At 57.5% G+C, this 23,749-nt stretch overlaps 4 protein-coding genes and 1 non-coding gene across 6 annotated transcripts; 3 read left to right on the top strand and 2 right to left on the bottom strand.

Annotated features, from left to right (window-relative positions):
* The first annotated feature begins 1,076 nt into the window (after positions 1–1,076).
* On the top strand, positions 1,077–5,507 carry DUSP26 (dual specificity phosphatase 26). The gene is made up of 4 exons (XM_010301975.2): positions 1,077–1,375; positions 3,428–3,700; positions 4,074–4,282; positions 4,726–5,507. Exons 2-4 carry the CDS (start codon positions 3,522–3,524, stop codon positions 4,923–4,925), a joined length of 588 nt encoding a protein of 195 aa, XP_010300277.1. The 5' UTR covers positions 1,077–1,375; positions 3,428–3,521; the 3' UTR covers positions 4,926–5,507.
* Positions 5,508–7,538: 2,031 nt separating this feature from the next.
* Positions 7,539–15,803, top strand: RNF122 (ring finger protein 122). 2 transcript variants are annotated; one of them, XM_075736623.1, is made up of 6 exons: positions 7,539–7,733; positions 13,411–13,567; positions 14,464–14,509; positions 14,720–14,761; positions 15,100–15,182; positions 15,267–15,803. In XM_075736623.1, exons 1-6 carry the CDS (start codon positions 7,709–7,711, stop codon positions 15,379–15,381), a joined length of 468 nt encoding a protein of 155 aa, XP_075592738.1. In that variant the 5' UTR covers positions 7,539–7,708; the 3' UTR covers positions 15,382–15,803. The 2 variants fall into 2 exon arrangements, with proteins under 2 accessions (XP_075592738.1, XP_075592737.1); XM_075736622.1 differs by having other exon boundaries at positions 7,575–7,733; positions 15,103–15,182.
* A 204-nt stretch (positions 15,804–16,007) lies between these two features.
* Positions 16,008–16,103, bottom strand: LOC142598375 (small nucleolar RNA U13). The gene has a single exon (XR_012832627.1). It is a non-coding gene; the product is annotated as a small nucleolar RNA U13 (small nucleolar RNA).
* Positions 16,104–16,348: 245 nt separating this feature from the next.
* TTI2 (TELO2 interacting protein 2) lies at positions 16,349–20,144 on the top strand. Its single transcript, XM_010300739.2, has 7 exons — positions 16,349–17,232; positions 17,502–17,688; positions 18,159–18,251; positions 18,641–18,825; positions 18,915–19,058; positions 19,555–19,717; positions 20,003–20,144. The coding sequence occupies exons 1-7, from the start codon at positions 16,580–16,582 to the stop codon at positions 20,081–20,083; spliced, it is 1,506 nt and encodes a 501-aa protein (XP_010299041.2). The 5' UTR covers positions 16,349–16,579; the 3' UTR covers positions 20,084–20,144.
* Positions 20,111–23,591, bottom strand: MAK16 (MAK16 homolog). Its single transcript, XM_075736536.1, has 10 exons — positions 23,520–23,591; positions 23,059–23,108; positions 22,774–22,883; positions 22,581–22,645; positions 22,280–22,431; positions 21,931–21,985; positions 21,765–21,839; positions 21,285–21,395; positions 21,006–21,062; positions 20,111–20,726 (listed from the first exon to the last, which is right to left on the bottom strand). Exons 1-10 carry the CDS (start codon positions 23,532–23,534, stop codon positions 20,538–20,540), a joined length of 879 nt encoding a protein of 292 aa, XP_075592651.1. The 5' UTR covers positions 23,535–23,591; the 3' UTR covers positions 20,111–20,537.
* Between the last annotated feature and the right edge of the window lie 158 nt (positions 23,592–23,749).

Consider the following 23,749-nt stretch of genomic DNA (forward strand, 5'->3'; position numbering starts at 1 on the left):
AGGTAGTAGTAGAGAGTAGAGTAGGGCATATCCCGAATGCCTTCCTGAGCTTCCTCCAGCTTCTGGGGCGTTACCAACTTCCAGGGCTGAAGCTGTATCCAGAACTTCATGGGGAAGGCTGAGAGATCTGAAATCCGAGTGTGTTCAAAGTCTTTTTGAACCCATGTATGCTGTTAACCTCCAGTACAGCTCCTTCTGATGGGAGGGAAAACCCAGGCTTGCGATACACGGAAAGGTGTGTGCTGCGTTGAGGCTGCACCCCTGGGACCTGCGCTGTGCCTGGTGGATGTTGAAAAAGCCCAGCTAAACCTCACTGCACGCACACACTGCGGTGCGGGTGGGACAGGATGGGTGTCTGGTGACGCTGAGTTCATCTTTGAAGCTTCTGAGGTTGCATCCTGGGATAACCAGGAGTTCAGCTGAAAACCAGGAAGTTTTCCTGGTTTTGAATCGAATAGGAGTGGGGGAGGGAATGCCATAAATCTTCTTAGGATGTGTCATTTGGCCTGGAACAGCATGTTTCGATTCTTCCTCAGGTTGTTTTTCCCAGCACACTCCTACTTTCTGATTTGAGTCAAATTTTTAAATTGAAAGCCAGCACTTCAAAGGGAAGAGGACAATATTCTGCCTGGAAAATGTTTAACTGAAATATTGCAGCACTTCTGAAATGATGGTGTCAATTAGAAAATGTCAAAACAAAAAACTTAAACCTTTTGAGTTTCCTCTTTTTTTCTTCCCCACCCCCCACCCCCCCCGGAAAAAAGTATTCCCTGACTTTGACAGGAATTTGTAAATAATTTGTCATGTCACCACATACACCCCCCCGCCCAGCTTTATTTCTTAGCAAACGAAGAAAATACCACCAAGCCGTGGCTCTGCCAAAGAGACCCTAGCAAGGGGGGAGAACAGGGTCAACTATAAAAAAGAAATGAAGGAGCATCCTCTAGAGACAGCCACAGATTTATGATATCGGCAATCATGTCATCAGCACCACTTTATCGGCTTTTTCTTCTCTCCTTCTCTGCGCGCTTGTGGCTTTTGGTTTGCTGGAGGAGGAGTGAGAGAAAAGCTGGCAGGAGAATTTTGATATGTTATTGTTGCTGTTGTTTTTGTCTGCGTAGTAATGGGCACTTATGTGGATGTCTGTGCATGCTTGCATGCGATCTCTGCATTTGTGTCCGTCTCCCTCGTTCCTCCCTTATCCATCCATGCACAGCATGATATAAACAAACCTGCCTCTGGACATGTCATGGCTTAAAATAGATGTTCATACATCAGCCTTTCTACAGCAGCGGCAGCAGCGGCAGGAAGACATGGCCGACTGGATCTGACTACAACACTCACTTTGAGCCGAGAAATCACAGCTCTCGCTAAGGTAGAGTAACGGGGTGGGCGTCTCCTTCCTCCTGCGTGTCTGTCTGTCTGTCTCTGCGGAGTGTGCTGGGCTGAGCAGCCTGCGCTGGTTCAGCGGTGCCTCTCCAGAGCTCGCTCTGTGCACCGAGGCAGGCTCTGGCTGTTTCTCCCCTCCCTCCGAGCATGGCACGACTGGCAGAGGGGCTCCGCAGGCAGCCATGAGCGCGCTCAGGGGAGCGGGGTACGAGCCCCTGGGCTTGGCTGCCAAAACGGGGGGGTACAGCAGATGCTTGTGCGGGTTTCGGGTGCCAGGAGTGCTTTGGGGTCTGTTCTGAGGTCCTGGATGTGGGGCAGTTTCTCTTCCCCTGCAGCACTTTGGGGGGGCTGGCGCGGTGGTATGGTGGGGGTGCGACGCTGGAAGCCAGCTTCGGGCCCGAGGTTTCTAGAGCCACATCCCGGGATAGGTGTGGGTTGCTATTTCATCAGCCAGCTGTAGCAGTCAGAGGGTCTGCTATTTAGCTAGTTACAGCCTTACACTGATGATTTAGTTGGTTTTTTTCAGACCTTTCTGCTGTTTGTTTCTTAATGCTGCCCGGGGCTGGTGGCATGTGGCTGTGCTGCAGCCAAGGTCACACAAGGTTTAAGGGCCCGGCACACGGCCATGCTGAATGCCTTTTCCAAGTCTGAATTCCCAGCGTGAAGGAGTCCAAAATTCATCAGGGCAGGGGAGATGTGTCAGGGTGAGATCCGACCCGTACCCTGTGCTGGGGGAGCACGGTGTGCTCGGTGCCAGGATGAGCAGGGCTGACCTCTCCTGTGCAGCACCCCGAGGTGCCAGGCAGGGTCTGAACTGCCACCCTGGAACAGGGAGTAGGGAAGGAGATATCCATGAGTCTCTCTGGACTCCCTCCGAGCTCCCCCATGCCCTTGCAATGTTTTCCTCCTCTGTACATTGCCAAGAAATGGCTGGAGGCTTCTTCCTTCTGCACCGTTGGCTGCTGGCCGGCACCTTAGGCAAAATGTCAGAGCAGACGGACAGACAGACGTGCTCTGATCCAGCCTGGCCGGCCCAAGGTCGCTGCCTTTCCTCCCCTGAGTCCCAGAGACAAGTGGCCAGTGCCGAGCTGCTGCTGTGGGGGCCGTGATGGGACGCTCTTTGGACACCTTCCAGGGCAGCAGCGTGATGGTGGGAAAGAGAATTGTATTCTTGTGTCTGGGGGTTTCTGTCGGTGGGGCAGCAGCAAAACAAGAGGAAAAAAGCAGCTCTGATGAACGTCTGGCTGCAGGGACTGTTAACTGCTCCGCGTGTCCAGGGAGGTTTCTTGCAGATGTGTGACAAGTATCGGCATGATCTAAAGGTTTAAATGCAGAGCTGCATCCTGGAAGATTCGCTCTGTAAAATGAACTTTCTCGTTCCCTGAAATTAACTCTTCCCACCCCAAACCAGTCCTAGATGTTCAAATGCAGCAGCAGGGCTGCTGTACTTGGAAGGGTTAATCCTACCTCTCCCTCCCCGCAGGCTTTTGTGCCTGGTCCATAGGAGTCTGGGTCCTGGCCAGGCTCTGCGTGGTGCCATATGGAATCCTCCACCTGTTTGGGGGTTTTTCCTCCCCAGTCCTGGTGGCTTGCCCAGACCTGGCCGCCTTTCATTGCTTCTGATCGCAGGTTGGCAGCATCAGTTCTCGAGCTGGCATTGTCCCGCTGGCAGGCAAAGCCCCAGAGCCAGCTCAGAAGGAAGGTGGTCCTGTGTAGAACATCTCTTGCCAATGTGGCCTCAACCCAAAGTCGTGGGGCTGGAGCAAAACCTCAGCCTGTAGAGACTCAGCAATCTGGCTGCTTCTCTGGCTTCCCTCACCAGCCCTGGCATCATAAACTTCTCCCCAGCAGCGTTGCTTCTTGGAAGGGAGTGTAGGTGATACTCGGTCTCACACTGGGAACCACTGGGTAGCTGACTTAACACAGCCCTCTCACCGGGAAGGTGAGAACTGGCTGCTTTGGGCCAGTGTTTCTACAAAAGGGATGGAGTGAGAGGTCCCCAGTTCTTCTAATGGCATCTCCACTGCTTCCATGACAGGACCGTGGGTGGCAGCAGCAGCAGAAGCGACCTCCAGGCCACTCTCCGGCCTTCACGAACCCACAGGTATGCCTTGTGGGTCTCGGCAGCTCCAATGGCTTTCCTGTCCAGGTTCTCCAGGAATGGCACCAGGTCACCAAGCCGGGGCTCACGGGAAGAGCGCAACAACCACCCCATCCTCAGCGTCTTTGAGCTGGAAAGGTTGCTGTACACGGGAAAGACAGCCTGTAATCATGCTGATGAGGTCTGGCCAGGACTCTACCTGGGCGATCAGTATGTATCAGAAGGGGACAAGGACTGGGGGGGGTTCATTTTTGTGAAATGGGGAAATCTGGGAGGGCGTGGTTGGGAAATGTGAGGGAGAGGAGGATGTGATGGCTGTGGTGCATTGGGACAAGGAGGAGGAAGGACATTAGCACGGCTGTGCGGGGAGTTCAGAGCACTGCTGTGGTGAGGTCGGCGGAGGTGAAGGGTCTGTGCAGTCAGGGACTGGGAGATTGACTTAAAATTCAAGAATCTTAAGAGTCTGGCAATTCTCCTTTGCATCCAGCTTTCTCAGACGTGAATATTTGTCCAGGGCAGCCCTTACACTGTCCTTGGAAACTTTTAACTTACGCATCTCTGCACTGTTTCTTATTCTCTGCAGAGATATAGCAGCCAACCGGCGCGAGCTGGCTCACCTGCGCATCACCCACGTCCTCAACGCCTCGCACAGCAAGTGGAGGGGGGGTGCCGAGTACTACGAGGGCACGGGCATCCGCTACCTGGGCATCGAGGCCCACGACTCGCCTTCCTTTGACATGAGCCCCTACTTTTATCCTGCAGCTGACTTCATCCACCAAGCGCTGAATGAAGGTCAGTGGTAAAGATTACTGGGGAAAGTCCCCCGGGCTGGTGGGAAGCTGTATTGACATCCTGTGGCTCAGCATCCTAGAAAGCCAAGGATAGAACTATCTAGCCCGGGATGGTGTCTCCTGCACTGGATCACCTCCTCCCAAGAGGGAACAAGCTAGATGCCAGCACTGACTCCCCTTGGCCACAGCCCCAGCCTGTGTCCTGAGCTGTGGCTGGTCCTGTTCAGCCTGTTTTGGGAGATCATGATGCACCGATAGCCTTTGCCAAGAGGGGGACCGCAGTGCATCACAGTCCTGCTAAAGTGGGGCCGTGCAGCTAACCCCAGGGCGTGCACGCCTGAGCCACAGCTCCAGGATGCACCATGGCACACAGCTGTGTCCTCAGTGCTTTTGTAATTGGGATATTTGGTCTGCTGTCACACAGCCCCTATGTTTCACCCCCAGGAAGGATCCTTGTGCACTGTGCTGTCGGGGTGAGCAGGTCGGCCACCTTGGTCCTCGCCTACCTCATGATCCGCCACCACATGCCCCTTGTAGAAGCCATAAAGACGGTCAAGGACCACCGCGGTATCATCCCCAACCGGGGTTTCTTGCGCCAGCTGGTCGCCCTGGACAATGCCCTGAGGCTGAAGAGGAGCGCGTGAAGGAGGACGAGAGGGGTTGCGCGATGGGAGCATTGTGCGTGGTGCTCACCTGACCCCGATGCCCGCCGCGTGGCAGAGATAGGGCTTCCCTCACGGTGCAGACGCTTGGCAGCTAATGGGTTACATGCAACTGGCCCCTGGGCCTCCCTCTCAGTTAAGGGGTTCCCCAGACATGCGAGCTATTCCTAGTGGTAAAGCATAGGCCCTCAACCTGCAATCTTGCCACCTAGGTAGGCCTAACGTATAGCCTCCTTCCCAGCCTGCTCGTTCCAAGATGCCTCCGGAGGGACTCAGCCCCACGTTTCAGGTTACTCTATCCTTGTTGGCTCCAGGAAGCCTTCAAGGCTTCGTTCTCCCACGTGGCAGATGCATTTGCCAAGCCGTTCCAGTCCCTCCCTCCCAGGAGACTGAAGCTCTGTGCGTTCCTTGTCTTGTGTCCCATTTGTTTTTGGTCTGTGTAGCAATGTGAATTAGGTCTGGTGTGTGGGCTCAGGCAAACAGGCCTTTTGTCGTAGTGTTTGGATGTCCTCCATGCCTAGTGTTAACCTGTAAAAAAATAAAGGCAGCGCTAAGGAAAAAGCTTGCCCATCCCTTGTGTGCTTTGGGACAGACTTCACGTGTTCAGGCTGGGATCCGTCAGAGGAGTCGGTGGGAGAGCATCACCCTGAGCCCGCTGGGTTGGGATGGACCTGAATCCTCCCAGATCCTTGGCCCAGGGCTGAACCTGTCAGACCCCACTGGTGGCCACTGCCTGTGCTGGGCCTCCCCACTTTTATTTCCCAGCAGTGGGGACAGAAAGAGGGGCTCCTGGTGGAAAGCAGAGCTGGGCTGGCAGTCACCAGGGTCACCATCCATCACGAGGTGGCGATGTCGGTCTCCCAAAGGCCAGCAGGCACCAGGCTCTCCACCCAGGCCTGCAGAAGGGCCGGCTGCCCGCGGGGGCCTGCGAAAAACACCTTTGCTGCTTGCAGAGGGGATGGGTGAGCCGAGCCCCGGGAGGGTGGCCAGGGCCATGAGCAAGTGTCCGTGGCGGCACTGGCCCCATGGGTGCTGGGTGGCCCCGCGGGTGCTGGGCTGCCCCTGCCTGCTGCCAGCGCTCCAGTGCCTGCCTGCTCTTACTATAGCCCTGTTCTTCCTCCGCTTCCTGAGAGCACACGGGGCGCCGCACGACTGCCGGCTGTATGTTGTGCTGAGATCACTAAACACGTAGCGAGAGGAGCCCGAAGGGTGAGCCACTTGGCTGGGGGCACGCCGAGGCCTGTGCTGTAGCCCCCCACCGCTGCAGCCCTGCTCCAGGGAACGCCTGCCTTTGGCTCGAGTGCGACAGGGAGAGCAAACCGTAGTTTGCAGCAGCCGCGGTGTCTGCGTGAGATGCCCGGCTCGCGGGCTGGGGGCTCGGCTCTTACAAGGCCCTGAGGTGCTCAGGGCACGGCACCGGCAGAGAGAACAGACGGACTGCTGGCAGCGGGGCCGAGGTTACCCTGAGCAAGGGCTGCAGACACCCAGGCGAGGAGGAACTGGTGTTGGGCAATTCACAGGGTCTAGTCATGCTCTGTGGCGGTGCTGGGACCGTTGGGCATGCCAGAAGCTTTGGCGGGGGAGAATTGCAGCTTGGCAAGGTCCTAGGGGGTGTAAAATGCCTCCTGTCTGATTTTGCAATTCTGCTTTGTGCTCCTTGCTGCTGCGCAGCTCCCTTTGTGCAGCCTGCTGCTCATCGGCCCCCGAACGCAGAGCGTGGCGGCTGTTTGACAAAGCTGGGATCAGGGAGGCTCTGAGCATGAGGGCAGATTGTGTTTGGAGGATCGGCTAACTAATCCAGAGAGCGAGATCACTGACAGAGCCCGTGGCGTGCTGTACCTTACTGTGCGCTTGCAGTGGCCGGGCACCTCTGTTGGGAGATGGAAGCGTCGCATGGGAAAGTTCCGTGACTTCAGGAGGGCTATCGGCACAGCCCCAGCCACCAGCAGCAGAAACCTGCCTGATCCTTGGAGCCGCTGGTGGAGGAGGACACACAGAGCCCACAATACTGCCATCCCTGACACGGGGCGTGTGGGGGCACACGGAGCCATTTCACAGCCCCGCGCTGCCAGTCCTGCTGCGCTCACGGTCACCGGTCTCCTGCAGGATCCACAGCTTGGATGGAGATGCTGATCGGGTCCAAACCCATCCCCTGCGCGAGGCTGAGACCACCAGGAGCTCGGTGCCTTCCAGGAGCTCGGTGCCCCAAAGGGCTGGTGCATACACAGGGACGGGCTGGGCTCCAGCCAGGTGCCACCTCAGGCAGGTGACCCAAACCTGGGTCATGTGCAGAGCATTTCTGCCAGACGACGGGGCCGTATTTGAGCAGAGCTCCTCGTTTCGTGGGAACACGCGTGGCAGAAAGGCGCATCGTGGGCGCACGTACCGTGGGGATGTGCGTGGCAGGAGCGAGGATCACGACAACGTGCGCGATAGGAACGTGCCTCACGGGAGCGGCCTGAGCCCCTGGCTCCTCACGGCTGCGGGCCCGGGGCAGCCGTGCCTGGAGCGCCCCACGCCTCGCCCAGCCCCAGCTGCGGGGGGCGGCAGCGGGGCCCGCGGGGTGCTCGGCGCTGCTCCCGCCGCGGGGGCGGCTCCGGGGGCGGCTCCGGGAAGGGGCCGGGGCCGCCGGGGCGGGGTTTGCGGGCAGGGCCGCTCCCGCCCAGCCCAGCCCAGCCCAGCCCGGCCCGGCCCAGCCCCGCTCCCGGCCATGGCCCGGCGTCGCGCACGGCGGAGCCTCCCCGGCCCCGCGGAGCGGCTGCCGGATGCCCCCGTTCCAGTGGTGCAACGGTGAGAGCGGGGCCCGGGGGGGGGGGGCGCTGGGCAGGGCCGGGGGTGGGGGGGCCGTGGGGCCGGGGGCTGCTCCCCTCCGTCCGTCCGTCCCGGGGGGAGGCAGCGGGAGCGGGTCTGGGGGGAGCGGGCATCCCCCCCTCCACCACACACACCACCCCCCCCCCACCCCGCCGCCCCCAGCCCCTCCGTGCGGCTCGGGAAAGTTTCTCCGGCTGCCGGGCCCCGCTGGCCGCCTTGGCCTTCCCGCGCCTCCCGGAGCCGGGCGGGGCGCGGCGGGTCCTGGTGAGCCGGGGAGGCAGGTTTGCTTCCAGAGCAGCGAGTCCTGCTCAGCTCCCAGGAATAAAGCCAAGTACTAAATGAGTTTGCCATGCTTTTGCTCCGTGTGCTGGTTGAAATGAAAAAAAAAACCAACCCAACAAAAAAACCAACCTCAAACCAAAACAAAAGCCAGACAATCCCCCTTTCATGTATCCGCAGAAGTGGAATAAACTTATTTTTAAAGGACCCCAGACAAGGCCCTGGCTCTTCGCTCTCGTGTTGGCTGTAAGAAATTCTCAGGAACGTGGAACTGAGTTTGCACATGTGAGGGGGTTTTGGTTTAAATGAGAAGTGGTTTATTTTTATGACTAAGTAAGCTGCGCTGGGAATTCCACCATCAAAGCCCTGCCTGAGCAACAAAGCCTGGGTTATTTTAATTTATGACAGGGTTACAGCCTTTGAAGCTAAATATAATGCAAGCAGTGGCTTCCTCTCCTGTAATACATACCTTGTGTGTTCTTGTGCGACTCGGGGGATAGGAAGCCGCTGGTCCTGCAGGCAGTTAGCCCTGGACGTGTGGTGAGTGCACGGGTTTCCATTAAACGGGGCGCAGGTAAACGCTCCACAGCGGAAAATGCAAACTTAGCTGTGTTAAAGAAACATCCTAAATAAGAGAGGCTTTGCTTTTGGAGGCTCTGAGCAGCCACAGCTCTCGCTGGCTTCCCAAGGCACGAGCTTTGGGAAACACCGCAGACAGAGCCCACCCTTGTTCAAAGGCCAAGATGTGGGTTTAGGAGCCCAGCCGTGGGCATCTGACTTGTACGTTTTGGCTTTAAGCCTCGAGCTCACAAATACTTAAATCAGCAGAGTCCGGCAAAATTGTTTCTCTGTGGCTGTTAAGGACCTTTGTAGAATTGGGGCCATTGGTGTAAATAAGTCTGAGACCCAGTAAAGAAATCACATTTTCAACCTAAATAGGTGTATTCAAATTATCCTAACAGGCGGTGTATACTGTACTAGCCGGGTATTTCAGCTTCTCTTTGGCATCACAATTTTTCCTCCTGCTGCTCAGCTGTAGTTCAGGGGACTTTGCAGTCCCCAGGCACGAGCCAGGTAACTTTCTTTGGAGGGGAGCTGGTTATCCCCCATGGAGAACTGCTTGGCTTAGGGGCAACTTTTGCAGGAAGCCTATTCCAGCATCACAGCAAAAATCATATGGAAGCTGCATTCAATTTTCTGATGCAAAGCCCACAGCTTTTGTGTGGGAGTAGAAAGAATGGTTTTATTTAATGACCTGCTGAGTTTTCCATTTGTTTTATTGAACAAGAATTGGGATGAAGGAGAAGCTCCGCTCAGCAAAAACCCCGTGCCTGCACAGTACGAGCAGAAACTTGTGTCTGTCCTGACGTGAAATACTGTGAAATATGGCAAAGTGTCGGCGTCGCTGGAGCACGAGGGTCTGCGCTTGCAGAGGTGTCGGCCAGGCCGTTCGGTGGGGTTGTGATGGTTGAAGCCATGCTGTAGGGTTTGGGGTGGGGGGGAAATGGGGCTGGGGTCACCCCGTTAGCCGTCTCAAACGGAGGCACCGCGTGTCCTCACCATAGCTGGTGGCAGGGGATTTAGGCCAGCTCAGCGCTTCAGTCTGCCAGGGAGCCGTATGGGGACGAGGAGGAGGAGGAGGAGGAGGAGGAGGAAGAGGTGCAACCCACAGCCCCGATGGGTCGAACCGTACCCTTGCTGCTTCTGCTTACAAAAGGGAGGTTTTGCAGTTTGCATGAAAAAAAGCTTTGCTGGCAAAATGAACCACCTTTCTGAGCATCCTTCTTGTAGTGAGAAGAGTCCAGGAAGTCAGCGCGCATTTGTAGGCGCTTTCACAGATGTCTACTGACCCTCTTTTCCCATTTTTTCAACTAAATTGTTCTAGCACACTACCTTCAGGGATTCTGGTTTCAGGTACAGAACTGGTAGACTTAAGCTGGTGAAATGGGTTGTTTCGGTTCGGTGCCCATCAGGTCTTTGTTTCATGTTGGTTAAAACCAGATTTGATCCGTTCCCCTTGAACTAAAAATACGGATGCCTTTGTCAGGCGAAGGGGTTTGTGCTAATGAAAACCATCACTCAGCCAAGGCGCCCACCGTGGCGATGAGCTCTCGCGGGGAGGAGCGGGAGGGGAAGGGGCTGGCCAGCGTTGGGGGGACCCTCGCTTTTTGGGGAGGCTGGGCTCAGCGGCCGCATTGCCTCGTTGAGACCCGCTGCTCAAGGGCTTGTCCTGGCAGGACCTTCTCATCTTGGCCGAGCCGATGGCCGCTCCCCGAGCAGGACAGGGCACTTCCCCGGAGCCGTGCTTGCTTTTCGGCACTGCAGCCTGGAGCTCATGAATTCTTGAAAGCCTATTTAACAGGACTGAGCCTTGCTAAGCTGGTGAGTCTAAAATTAGCCTTGCCAGCTGTGTTGCGGCTGGCAGGGACATGTTAGACCAGCTCCTCTCTGCTTCCTTCGGTACAGGGCTGCAAGTTACAGCATCTCTTGTTCCACCTCAGTTTTTTCCCTGCTGCTGGTTTGACTGTCCCGCTCTCGGCACCCACGTGGCTTTTGCACACAACTCTTGGCACCCGTGGGGAATTCGGGTGTCTAACGCGGAGCAGCGCTCCGTACGCAGCTTGCAGGGTTGGGGAATATGATTTCTGCCCCCCGGGATGGGTTGCAGCCAGGCAGAGCGTGGGGACCACAGGGACAACCCCGTGCAGAGGAGCGATGTCTGGGTGTGGTGGTCAGGGGTTTGTACGCCGGGTTTTGAGCCCCTTCCGATGAGCGCAGAGGGATGCGCTGGGGAGGTTAGCCTGGGGTTTGTCCCTCCTCGGGGCTCTCCTTCCCAGCACACCCGGTGCTTCTCCTGGAAAACCTCTGGGACGCGCATCCCAGCCTTTCCCTGCTCGCTGCGGAGCTGATTCTCCTCCTGCTATCCCCCATCCCATCACGGGTGGACACGAGCTGCTCACGGAGCAGGTCCTGGTCATCGCGAGCTGCGGCACGTGCAGAGCAGGCGCTCGCTGTGGCCAGCATCAGCCCGTCGGGCCCCTCTCCCCTCGCGAGGATGTAACTCGGTTTTGGGCTGTTTCTGTTGCCACGGCTCTCGTGACACGGGGGGGAATGGCTGGTGCTTTTCAGCAGATTCTTGGAATAGCTCTCAGTTTGAACTGCACGTGGGAAACGTTATTGTTTCACTTGTGACCCATTATTGTTAGCACAACCCACCGCTCTGGCCAGCTTCGAATGAGGCTTCCTCCATCCATCAACAGCTGCTCTGCAGCCTGTGTCCCACCACCGTGTGCACCAGCGTTACCTCATTTAGCTGCTCAGTGGCTTTTTAAGGGCTGATAGACCTTTTGTTGTTGTTGTCGTTTCAGCATTTCTCAATCATTTTCAGCAGGGAAATGGAAAAAAAAAAAAATAACCTTTCTTATTGTCTTTTCCTGCACCTGGTGGTCTCAAGAGCAGAAGGCTGGGAGGGCAGGACTCGACAAACAAATCCTCCTTTTCTCGCACTGCAGAGGAGGTGGCTGATGAATTGTCTCTGGCAATTACAGGAGGCAAAGATCAGCAAGTGGCTCTGCCCTCTGTACCAGGAAAACCCCATTTCCTGCGGTCCAGACTCTCATCTGGTGCCTGCTCCAGCTGCGCAGCGGCACAGCGCGGTCCCTGGAGCCGGTGCCTCTCTGGCCACGGTGCCTTTGGCCGTCGCACCAATGGGGCACCTAAATGCAAAGCGCATTGCAAAGCAAGTGGCCAGCCGGCAGCGCTGCCGGGAGCACCGACAGCGCCCGGGACCCCAAGATCAGCGTGCGCCATAAACCTCTGCTGCTCCCTCTCCCAGCCCGTGCCAGCTGTACCACGGTCCTGCCGTGGTTTGAAGCTTGGAAGAGCTCTGAGCTCGCTGACACCGTAGCATTACTTTTGCTAGTTGGCAAGACTTGCTCAGCCTCCTGCATCTGGCACGTGGCAGACGCTGCTTTATTAGACCGAAGCTGGTCCGTGCTTTCCCCAGGGAGCTGCGTGCAGCCGGGCTGGGCGAGCGTGGCTGCCCCGGCTCTGCCCGTGGGCACAGCTCATGGCCCCAGCACCGTGCCGAGCCTCCCTGGGAATAGCTGGGAACTGAGTGTCCCAGAGCAGGATCTCACCCCAGGGGTGCTGCCTGCCCATCCTGCTCGGGCTCCCCTTGCCATGCAGATGTCCGGGGCCCCTCTGGAGCACAGCCTGCTGCCTTCTCTCCCATCACAGCGGGGAGGAAACCAGACAGACCGAACCTGGGATCTGGCCACTTGTGCAGAGGTTTCTGCCTCCCGCACTCTTCCTGTCTCTGCTCTCTGTGGTGGAGAGCAAACTTCATCCTTTCATGAGAAACAGGCAGAGGGTTTTAGTGGGCCGTAATTAAACCCAGAAGTGTTTCTTGTAGGAGCGTTTTGATGAGATTGCGCAGTGTGGGAACTGAGGGTGCTGAGCGGAAGGGGCGGGGGGAGATGCTCTGCGGAGCACAGATGGGGCTCGGGGGCTGCTCTCCTTTAAAGTCCCATCTGAGCGAGATCTGATGCGAAATCAAAGCTCCGGCTCTTGTGGGGTCAGCATGATTTCAAGACATAAAAAGCGGTGCTTATTCAGTGCCAGAGTCTGGCTTTGCATCAGCTCCCAGCGGAGGCAGCTGCAGTGGGTCTGGTATTTCCGCGCCTTTCCCCCTCGGTTAAGGTGGGGACCCTCCTGGGGTGGCCGCGCTGTCACCGGCTCCGCACGACGCCCTCCTCCGCCTTTCCCCTGTGGCGTCAGACGTGGTGGCCGGCCCAGGCAGCGGCACGCGCCTGACGTGTGCTGGCACCCACGTTTTTCCTTGGAAAGGGGATTCAGTCACTGTGGTGCTGGACGTGCTCCTGCGCAGCCCCGGCGCTTCTCCCAGCACCAAGGATGAACCAGCCGCTTGCTCTTTCTGGCTCCCACGGAGCAATGACAGACACCAACTGTTCTTGTTTTTCAAGCTCTTTTTTAGCTCTGTCCTTCCCTAAATCCCCTTGCAGCCTCCGTGTATTTCTCTGGAGATGAAAGCACGGGGCCTCCTTTTCTCCCAGACGCCTGGGTTCTGCCTGGGGTACGTTTGTGCTGCTGGAGAAGGGTTTCGTGACGGCAGAAATGCAGCGGTGTCTGCTGCCTGTGTCGTGCTGAGCTGCACTAAGGGGCTGCTGCTCTTCCTCGGGAGATCTCTCCAATTCACGGGCCACGAGACGATGTCTTGGCGTTGGTTTCTGCCCAGTTTGCAAACTCTGGAGGGGACAGAGTCAGCCCAGGTTCTCTGCTCTCACAGCACGTCTTCTTCACCTCTTTTTTCCTCCTCTTCCACCCTAAACTCTGACTTTTCTCTTCCCTCGCAAAGGGTGCTCCTGCAGTCTGGGGCTGATTTATGCCAGTAAACCCTGCACGATGCCTCCCGTCACGTTCCAGGATCTGCCACTGAACATCTACATGGTCATTTTCGGCACCGGCATCTTTGTCTTCGTACTCAGCCTCATCTTCTGCTGCTACTTCATCAGGTGAGCCAGGGGCCGTGGCGGTGGCTTGGCATCCCTGGGGCACCCCGTTGTTTTGTTCCGTAACACAGGAGCCGCTCGCCAGGAGGATCTGCCCCGAGGAGCGGAGCCGGCCGCCTGCCGTGCTCGAGCCAGGCGCGATCGTGGTCCCCACGGTCCCCCGCGCCCGGAGCGGGGCAGGAAACGCAGGAAGGGGCTGTTGTTTTTCAGGGGACCGTGCGGAGGGACGCATTGTGTCGGGCAGGGAAGGAGCAGCGCTGCACGGGAGAGGATGTGTCTTTACATTACGCTGCCTATTCAGGGAGGGCTATTTTTAAACCCAAAGCCAAGGCAGCAGCTGGTGTTTGTGCAGGGCCCAGGTGGCTCAGTCCTTCCCCACGGGATGCCCCGGCTCCGCCAACGTCGCGTTGCATCTCTCAGCCACTTTTGGGACTGCAGAAGCGCATCTCGGTGCCTCGGTTGGAGGAGAAGCTCCGCTGTGAGCAGTCCCCTTCTCCCCATGTCTTGCTGGCTTTCTCTGCCAGGCAGTTTTCGCCGGCGCCCTCGTCCCAGCCAAGGTCACAGCAGGGCTGGGAGCTGCCGACGGGCGAGCGCTGGAAATGCAGCGCTTCCTGCGCCACGAACGACTTCCTAAGGCAAACAATCGGCGCTCCCGGCTGCCGGCTCTTATCGCTCCCCGCCGCCGATTCCTGCTGGCGCTGGAGGCGGCACGGCGCCCTGCAGTGCTGCTCTGCCCGGGGCACGGCCTTGGGCTGGTCCTGCGCAGCCTCAGAGCTGCTTACCCCCAAATCCTGGTGGGGAAGGGCGCGTTCCCCTGAGTATTTTTGGCCGCGCTGCTCAGGTATGACCCCTGAGGATGCTGTAAAACTGACGGTGCCTTCTTCTCCCCCCCTCTGCAGCAAACTGCGGCACCAGGCTCAGAGCCAGCGGTTCGGGTACAAGGAGGTAATGTCAATGGTTGTTCCCTGCATGTGCCCGCAGCGATTCGGGGCCGAGCGAGACATGGGCGCAGGCGGGTGGGGACCGATGTGATGGGACACGCTGCCTGCTGCACCCGGGCTCGACCTGTCCCTGCCCGGCTCGGGTCAGGTCCTGTTGGGGCTCCTGGCAAAACCCCTCCTGCCTGTTAATCCTCTGCCTCCTTTTCTCCCTCAGGTGGTTTTGAAAGGCGATGCCCGGAGGCTGAACGTGCACGGGGTGAGTGGTGCCACCTCGGGGTTCTGATGGAGACGATGCTCTGGGGCGCATCCCCTCTGCTCCGTGGGGTTGAAGGCGGCTCACGGGCAGAGCGAGGCCGGGATGGGGACGCGCCGGCACCGCGTGGCTGGGAATCGGGGCGGGGGGAAAACTCCCTCCCTGGGGGTGGTTTGGGAACTGGGCTGAACTCCCAGCTGGAAATACCCGAGAAGAGCCACCGCAGCGGCGGGATTTCCCTGGCCGTGGCATTTCTGGTGGGAGCAGGGCCACGCGTGGGACATCGCCCCGGGGTGCCACGTGTTCGCACCCGCCCTCACCCTCCGTCCCGCCTCCCGCAGCAGACCTGTGCCGTCTGCCTGGAAGATTTTAAGGTGAAGGAGGAGCTGGGGGTGCTGCCGTGCCAGCACGCCTTCCACAGAAAGTGAGTACGGCCACGGCGGAGGGGTGTGGGGAGGGGGGATTTCCCCGGCGGGGATTTGCATCCTCCCGTCTTTCTGCCCCGCAGGTGCCTGGTGAAGTGGCTGGAGGTGCGCTGCGTTTGTCCCATGTGCAACAAGCCCATGGCGGGGCCGGCGCAGCCCCATGCCGGCATCGGAACCCTCCTGGACGAGCTGGTGTGAGCAGCCCCGCTCCTTGCCGGACAGATCCTGCCGGGGCCGGCGCGGGACCGCGGCTCCTTGGGGCTGCCTGCGCACGGCGTCACCCGGCCCCGTGTCCCCGGGGGGGAATCCGACGGTTCCTCTCGAAGGATTCGGAATTTTTGAGTTGGGGTTTTTAACTCGCAGGTCGTCGCTTTGTTTTGGGGAGGTTTGGGGTTTGTTGGGGTTTGTTTGGTTGTTTTTTTTTTTTTTACGTCGCCGGGATGGCGTGACCCGTGGAGCCCCGTGACGCAGGGTGGGGGCTGTGTCCCGTGTCCCCCCCCCTGCTCCCCCTCCTGTGCTGCACAGAGTATTTTTGTACCTGAGCCCCTCCGGCCTCCCTGCGGCGGATTGGGGGGGGGGCACGGTTTGGTGTAAAACAACGATTAAACGGACAATTTCTCGATTTCTCAGCCGAGCTGAGCTGTGAGTGCTCGCGGGGGCTGCGCGGGGCCGGGACCCTCTGCAGGAAGTTGCTCAAAACGCCTGAAACAGCCTCACACCGGCCCCGAGCCGCACGCGCCGAACCTCCCGGCTCTTTTTTTGACTATTATTAAAACAAAAACAAGAGAAAATGACGCCAGCAGTGACGCCGCCGACCTTCCGGTGCTCAGAAGGGAACTGTGCCACGTCGTAACGCAGGGTGCACACATCACACAGCCGCGTGCTGCTCCCATTCATCATGTGTTATGAACCGGAAGGATCAAAGGAACTATCCCGCGCCCGGACCCACTGCCGCGCCCCTCACCCCTAGGTCAGGGCGAGGCAAACCCGCCGGCAGTTCTCCCACTCCTGCCGGTGCGCACCCCTCTGGATCAACCGGTCCCGCGCTTCCAGCCCCCCCCTCCGCCCTTTCCCGGGCCGCAGGCCGCGTCTTCCCCGCATCCCGGTGACTTATTACCCATGCTAATTTATTCACACATCGCCACACCCCCCGCCACTGCCTTTACGGCAATGATGGGGTTTTGCGACAGCGGCGCGGTTTGCGACGTGTGTTGCGGGCGACAGTAGCTCTCTGCTCTGAGGGGCCGGGGGTTTCCGGGGGTCTCTCTTGGCAGAGCGCCGCTGCCCGCGGTCAGTACAGGGGAGTGTGTTTAAAGGTGTGTGTCGGAGTGTTTAAAGGGGCTTTAGAGCGGGGGAGGTCACACTGCGGGGTGGAAAGTGGGGTGCGGGTCGGGCTATGGAGCTCAGCGGCCTGGTGCGAGCCCTGAGGCTGGAGGGGCCGCGGGACGGGGAGCAGCCGCCCACCGCTGTCCCGCCGGCCGAGCAAGTCCTCCTCCAGGTCGGGCTGCTCTTCTCTGAGGGGGCCGGTGGTGCCCCAAAGGCTGGCCTAGTGAGAGACCTGGGTGCGCTGGTGGAGGCTGCGGAGTGCCGGTGGCTTTTTGGAGGCCTGAGCCCTGCGACACTGGTTGAGTTGGTGGCCGCACTGAATGGCTACGCAGCACCCCCAAAGCAGGAGCAGGATGCTGCAGATCTCCCCAGTAAGGACAGTGCATACACGGCCACAGCTGAGAGAGCGGCAGATGTTGGCTCAGTGTTTCTACACCTCCTTGCAAAGCTGGAAGCTGCCAAGACCCAGGAGTGTCTGGGCGTCCCCGTGGTGGGCCCGATCCTGTGCCGTGTGATGGGGCCCATCTACGTGTTTGTCGCAACACATATTGCAGCGAGGCCCTGGACAAATGCGAGGTCTAGGTCGGTGGCGCAGGAGCTGCTTGCGTTGCTGGTTCAGGCTGCAGGCTGCGGGTCGGTGGCTGAATTCCTTCGGGGGAAGAATGAAGATGAGGAAGGAAGATTTGCAGCAGTGATGGGGCTCCTGAAACAGGAGTTAACCAAGTGAGTAGGAAGGGGAGGGCAGTGGCGGAGGGGGTGCTGTGTTTGGCTGATCTCTATGTAGGAAATACTGGAAGCTTTTTGGAAAACGTGAGCTCAGGCATCACAACGCACTCAGCGATAAATATGGGGACAAGAGCTTTACAAATACCCCAGTAATGGAAGGGGGTGGGGAATTAATCAGAGCTTATTGTCAGCTGAGAGGCCCAGGCGCGTAGGAAAGGAGCATGCATTAGTTCCAGTGTTTGCTCAGCTTATGTTTGTATTTCCAGAGACACTTGGAAGCGTAACCCGGCCACAAAGTTTGTGTTCTCCTGGACGCTGCCTCACGTCACCCGGCCCTGGCTTAGCCATTACCTGGAGCGTGTCCTCCCACCATCGCTGCTCATGTCAGACGACTACCGAGAGGAGAATAAAGTCCTGGGTGTGCGCTGCCTGCATCATATTGTTCTCAATGTGGTAAGGGATTTGAGAAATTAGATCCCTTTCTGGGTGGTGTTTGAAGGAAGGTGGGTTGTACATCTGTTAGGATTCCTAACTTCTGTTCCTGGTTCTGCTGTTAAACCTAGCAATTCTGCTCCATCTTCCATGTGTGGAAATACATGTAGTTCTTACATCTGTTAACACTAAGCAAAGAATTGTTTTGCCACCTTTTGAACTTGGCCGATTCACATCTGACAACAGTTTGCAGGGCGGGGTATCAAAGTAATGCCAGTGGAACTGCAAAAGAGCAGTTGGGGAGGTGAAGGAAAGTGGGTGCTCCCGTGCATGGCAAGGTTTTACCTGCATTTATTACAGCACCTGCGCTCACTTTTTTGTAAGTAGTGTTCCTCACGCGCAGTATGTGCAAGGCTTTGTGAAGGTTGTTCTCTTTTATTAGGTTAAGCGGGTGCCGAACGTGAATAACGTTCTGTTCTCTGTTGTTGCAGCCAGCTGCTGATCTGTGCCAGTTCAACAGGGCTCAGGTTGTGTACCATGCCCTTTACAACCATCTCTATTCCCGTGAGGCCCCTCTCATCCAGGTAGGTCAGCAGAACTTAATTTTAATCTGTCTTGCAGTATTGCGTATCAGCCCTGAGAGGGATAGCCAGCTTAGGGCATGAGGAGGCAGACCCTGTTTCCTCGCAGACAGTCCAGTCGGGCCATTAACTAGCCGGTGCTTGTAGTCAAGAGACGAAGTAACTCGGCAGATTTCAGGAAAATACCAACATGGAGGGAAGCCCTCTTGCCTCCTGTCCCCTTCCAGGTGGCAGCCTTGCTGAAGAGGGCCAGTCATGGGGGTAACAGGTAGTAGAAACAGGTCTGTCAGGTGAACTGCAGCAGCTGTGGGTGGTCAGGGGTTTGGAAGTTCCTGGCGTTTGGAGAGAACACCAAAAAGACTGCCCAGGTTTACTGTCTCTCACCGAACCAGGCAGTACTGCTGTGCCTGCTGGACTTGCTGCCGATCCTGGAGAGAGCACGGCGGCAGCAGCAGGAGCCCAGACCAACCGCCCCCTGCGATGAGGTGCTGCAGCTGGTTCTGACCCACATGGAGGCAGAGCATCGCCTTGCGCTGCGGCGGGTGTATGCAAAGACCCTTCCTGCCTTTGTGCAGAGGTGAGAGCAGCAGCCACGGCCCCGCGGGGACTTGCTTTGGCCTTGGACTGTAATGTCCCTCCTCAGTGTGTGTTTCTTCATGGCGGCAGACTCGGCATCCTGATCGTGCGGCACCTGAAGAGGCTGGAGCGAGTTATCCTGGGCTATCTGGAAGTCTGCGATGGCCCTGAGGAAGAAGCCCGCCTGGGAATACTGGAGACACTGCAGTGCACCATAGAGCACGCTTGGCCCAGGTACCTGTCTGGGGGTGAAAGACACTGTAGAAAGCATATCCTGAGTGCTGTCGCTTTCAGAGCCAAAGTTACTGTTGCTTGAGGAAGAGGCCCTGAAATCTTGAGGAATCACTGGCATTACTGCTTTGCTGAAAAACCTGGCCCTAAAATTAAGCTGGGTTCTCCTTTTGATCTGACTTCTGCCTGTTCTAGAAGCATCAACTTGGAGTAAGCCCTGTGCTGTGAACTAGGCTGCCCGATGACAGGCCCTCCTGGTGCACCATCCCAGGGTTACCTCTGTGCTCAGGGCCTGTCCTCCTTCTGCTGAGCATGCGCAATGAGGCAGCTTCTTCAGCCTCATCGCTGAAGCAGTTGCTTATCTTAGGCCAGCTACAATCCCTCTCCACATGTAAATGGCATTTGGCAGCTCCTGCCCAAACTGCTCAGGGAGGCTGTGCCTTCCTCTGGCTTGTGAAGAGGGTTTAGAGTAAGGCGCAGTTGCCATTTCCCTTTGCAGAATGCCATGCAGACTCCCTGTACTCCTCAAAGCCCTGCTGAAGATGATCTGGGACGTACACACTGACCAAGGTTCAACGCCAGAGCCGGTAAAAACCACCTTGCTCCAAGGGGCCACCGAGTGCCTCATCCTGCTGGATCGCTGCTCCGAAGGGCAAGTGAAGGTGAGCTGGGGACCAGCACCACTTCATCTCCGATCCCTTCCCCCTCAGAAGGAAGGGCAGCATTACGCATGCAAGAGCCCGCTCGCTTCTTCGGTCCAATGGGATTTTGAAAACATCAATTTCCACCCACCCCAACAGTAGTACTTGATTGATAAGTCACTTGATGCCCATCAACAGATATCTACATACGCTTTGTATAATTCTCTTCCAACGGATAGCTGAGGGAGGGTTGCTAACACCTTAAACCTGAGCGTGCACTGGAAATGGATGTTTTTCTTGTTTCAGGTCCTGCTCGAAGGCGTGTACAGCAGCTGTGAGGAGAACCGCATACGGGAATGCATCAGAAAAGTGCGAGAGAACACGTGAGGTGTGGCTGAGCAATGCTCACCCTGCTTTTTGTACAGTAAAATTTTTTTATTTATTTAAAGTTACTGTCTTTCTCATCCCACCCGTTAGCCCCAAACAAGATATGCTTGTGTGCTCGCCTAGCCGCATGCAGGCTCCTCCAGCTTCAGAACAAAGCAGCAGTGCCCCCCCAGTCCAGGTTCTTTCCCGGAGCACAGGCCGGGCTGTGCTTTGTGTGGTTGTAGACAAGGCGGGGAGTCTTCCTCCTTCAAACCGCTTCATGCAGGAGTTGTACAAACTTGCTGCAATTGCCTGGGGTTGGGACAGAAACCCTTCTTTTCTTAAAGAAAATCGTTAAATGGAATATTGAAAAAGGAGTAATTGTTGAGGGTCCTGCACAGAGTGGCGAAAGCTGGAAGGACTTCTAGTGACAGATCCGGAGTCATTCAGTACAAAATGTGGGTTCAGGAAGGAGTCAGGTTGCTTTTGTTTTTGTGGTTGGCTCTGTTTCCTCTTCATACTCTATTTCAATGTAGGGACGTTTTCTTCTGGCTGGTCCTTTCAGGGGAGCTTTCCCTTTAGACCTGGAGTGAGAGGCTTTCTTCTCTACTTCCTCCTCCTCCTCCTGCTCCTCTTCACTACTTGTCTCCAACTTATCCATGTCCTGAGAAAGAGAGACAAGAGTGACGTCAAAGCGTGCTGTGTAACTAAACCTCCTCTTTCTGCAAAATTCTCTCATGTATCCGATTCCGTTTTATAATTCCTGGCTCCCAGCTGTCTGGCCAGAGGAGTTGGGCTGTAGTGGATACAGCGTAGTCTGACTGTATCATTATGTTCTGCAAATTCAATTTTGCTGGCTCTTACCCCAGAGACACCAGGAGGACGGAGGTTACTTTCAAACAGCTTCGCCTGACAGTTTAAAACTACCTGGTGCTTCACCTACCTCAAAGTCGCTGAGGTCACTGTCGTCTGCTTCCACAAACTCTCTTTTATCCATGTCCTGTAAGAAATAAAAGTCAGAAGCTAGTACGTGCACACTGAGCACAATACAGACTCGCAATGGAAGAGCCGTCAAGGCCACACGCGTGCTTTTCCTGAGTTCATCTGTCCTAATCTCTTCTTACCCTGACATTCTCACTGCAATCCCTGTGTGCGGGGGAATCAGAGGTGCCGCCCCAGGTCAGGGAAGGACTAACTGTGGTGCTGTGGCTGAAAGCATTACCTCATCATCATCCTCTTCCTTCTCGGCATCGGACTCGCTCTCGCTTTCTGCATCTTGCTGTTGTAGAGCTTTGTCAAAGGCGTGAATGGGGAAGTTGTAAATGTCTCCATACTGAAAAGGAAAAATGTGGATTTTCTGTTCAGTCACAGGAGGAAGACAGCCATTGGTGGTAGGGTCAGCTAAAGCCCATGGCCTGCACAGATGCAGTGCCAAACTAGGGTGAACTCGTGGCTCAGCCCCTTCCCTAATTCTGGAGTACCCACTCCTGTACAGAAAATGAGGGGCTCTGCATTTTGGGGCAGCAAGTTCCCCAGCCTGTTGTAAAGCCGCTCAAGGGTGGTGTGCAGTCGTCCCCTACCCCTCCTACCCGGGTGATGCTTCTCTTTCGTACCACAGCCCGTGTCCCTCCCTGGAGAACCCGCAGGGCGGAGGGCAGTAGGAGCAGCTTCACTGCTGTGCTCTGAAGGCAGCGATCCTTACCGTATCCTGCTTCAGTCTTTCCAGTAACTCCTTCTCGATGGCGTTATCCAGCTGAGCGGCAATCAGGGCTTTCTCCTGACAGAGCAAAGAGGAACAGTGTCAGTTGTTTGAAAGACATGTGGAACAGAAGCAATAGACAGGAGATGACCCCAAAGAGTTATATTACCTCTCTTCTCTTCTCTCGCCTTTCAATCTTTCTGCGTAAAGGAACGAGTTTCCTCCTGCAGGGAACAAGTGCTAGTTAGTGAATCTGTCAGCCTCTTGTGTAGCAGATGAGTGAACGCTCATTCAGGGCAGCAACCAGCAGTCACATCATTAGAAACGTGGCTGCAACTAGTTTAAGTGCGTTTATATACTCTGCCTACGCTGCAGGTAAATCCTTTTCAGGCAGGTTCATTTACAAGCCTGCCAAAGCCTGAGGAAAACAGCTCTGCACACTAGGGCTCTGCGTACTGCTCAGACAGACAGCGGCTTTAAGTCAAACCAACGTGATCGCTCTTAGTCGTGTCACTTACTGTCGCTTGAGCGTCAGCTTCCGGATGCGGATGAGGTACTGCGTGATCTTAGTAAACCGCTGCTTGCATTTGTGTCGGATGAACCGTGGCCAGTAGATGAGGTTCTCGTCTATCTCTTCCAGCGCTTTCTCGTAGTTCTTGCTTAACAGGACCTGGGTGGGGGAAAGGTTGAACTACAGAGCAGCAACAACGCAGGGACACATCTGCTCCTGGGAGCAGTCCCAGCGCTCCCTGCCCTCCGCAGCCTCTTGGGAAATTACATGAGCACACGCTTTGTTAGCGGTCTGCCTCGTTAACTCACCCGTTCCCAGAGTCGCCGGGGAAAAGCTGCCCGCTCTATCGTCTTCATGTACAGGTAACACCGACCTGAGGAAAAGAGGAGCGTGACCCCAGGAGAAAGGCTGAGCGTGTCCCTGCCAGCGGGGCGGTGCTCGGAGCCGGGGTGCCCGCAGGCAGGCGGTATTGGCCCCCTCCCCACCCCAGGGGGCTCGCACCTTTCTCCTCCCGGATGGTCGCGTACTGGCTGTTGGCCAGCGGGCAGGAGGAACGGTTGCACAGGCCCGTCAGGTTGTACTCATTGCGGCAGAAATTCTGGGTTTTTGTCCTGGAAAGAAGGGGTGTGAGATAAAGGGGAAGGGCAGGGGTACCCCCACACCATCCTCTGCATCCGTCACACCCGGCTGTGGTGGCCCACGGGGCCAGGGACACCCCAATCCCTCTGTCCCCCTCTGGAGCACCCCACACCCCCTGCTAGAGGTCAACCCCCTGCCAAAACTCACGTTATCTTGTAGGAGCAGAACTGCCTGTTCCCCAGCGTGTCCCAGACAACCTGTGGGGACAAACAGCGGGTGACACACACCGCCCCCCCCCCAGCACCTTGTGCCCCCCTCGCTGCTCCCGGTGACGCTCTGATGGGGGGGACGGGGCGGACACCCACGAAGATTGGGGTTCCCTCTGTGCGCCTCGCTGGCAGGGAGCCTGCGGTGCCATAAGAGGTGCAGGGACAGCACGTCCGCTGCCGCCGCGCTCCCCGTTACGCCCCATCCGCCCCCCAAAACGCCCGGGATGGGGACGGGGACCGGGACCCCCCCCGCCACGTGGTGCATGGGGGGGGGGGGGGCGCGTGGGGGGGTGCGCCCCAGCCGGACGCAACCGACTCAGCGGCGGGGCGGGCGCCGATTGGCTGCGGCGCGGCTGCCTGGCGGCGGGCGGACGGAACCGAATCAACCGGCGGACTCACGTCGTCCGAGTGCATGGTGGTACCGCCGGCCTAGCGCGCCGCCATCGCCGGAAGGGGCGGGGCGGGGCGAGGTCTCGCGAGAGCGGCGGTCAGGGGAGGGGCGGGGCCGGGCCGTCATGGCGGCGGTGGGGCAGCGGCGGTGTCCGGGCCGGGGGCAGCTCCGGGCGGGGAGGTAAACCCGTGGCACGTCAAGCCGAGGGGCTGTCGCGGTCCCTTGCCGGTGCGCGCCG

The sequence above is a fragment of the Balearica regulorum genome, chromosome 27, assembly GCF_011004875.1.
Source record: "Balearica regulorum gibbericeps isolate bBalReg1 chromosome 27, bBalReg1.pri, whole genome shotgun sequence".
NCBI classification, from domain to species: Eukaryota; Metazoa; Chordata; class Aves; order Gruiformes; family Gruidae; genus Balearica; species Balearica regulorum.

Excerpts from the sequence above, each read along its gene's own strand:
- RNF122 (XM_075736623.1), top strand. The coding sequence starts at position 7,709 with ATGCCCCCGTTCCAGTGGTGCAACG. Across the intron at positions 13,568-14,463 it reads TTCTGCTGCTACTTCATCAG|CAAACTGCGGCACCAGGCTC; the intron begins GTGAGCCAGGGG and ends CCCCCTCTGCAG. Across the intron at positions 14,510-14,719 it reads AGCGGTTCGGGTACAAGGAG|GTGGTTTTGAAAGGCGATGC; the intron begins GTAATGTCAATG and ends TTTCTCCCTCAG.
- DUSP26 (XM_010301975.2), top strand. The coding sequence starts at position 3,522 with ATGGCTTTCCTGTCCAGGTTCTCCAGGAATGGCACCAGGTCACCAAGC. Across the intron at positions 3,701-4,073 it reads GGACTCTACCTGGGCGATCA|AGATATAGCAGCCAACCGGC; the intron begins GTATGTATCAGA and ends TATTCTCTGCAG. Across the intron at positions 4,283-4,725 it reads CCACCAAGCGCTGAATGAAG|GAAGGATCCTTGTGCACTGT; the intron begins GTCAGTGGTAAA and ends TTTCACCCCCAG.
- TTI2 (XM_010300739.2), top strand. The coding sequence starts at position 16,580 with ATGGAGCTCAGCGGCCTGGTGCGAGCCCTGAGGCTGGAGGGGCCGCGG. Across the intron at positions 19,059-19,554 it reads ATAGAGCACGCTTGGCCCAG|AATGCCATGCAGACTCCCTG; the intron begins GTACCTGTCTGG and ends TTCCCTTTGCAG. Across the intron at positions 19,718-20,002 it reads GCTCCGAAGGGCAAGTGAAG|GTCCTGCTCGAAGGCGTGTA; the intron begins GTGAGCTGGGGA and ends TTCTTGTTTCAG.
- MAK16 (XM_075736536.1), bottom strand. Across the intron at positions 22,432-22,580 it reads CCCGGCGACTCTGGGAACGG|GTCCTGTTAAGCAAGAACTA; the intron begins GTGAGTTAACGA and ends TCCCCCACCCAG. Across the intron at positions 21,396-21,764 it reads AAAGACTGAAGCAGGATACG|TATGGAGACATTTACAACTT; the intron begins GTAAGGATCGCT and ends TTTCCTTTTCAG.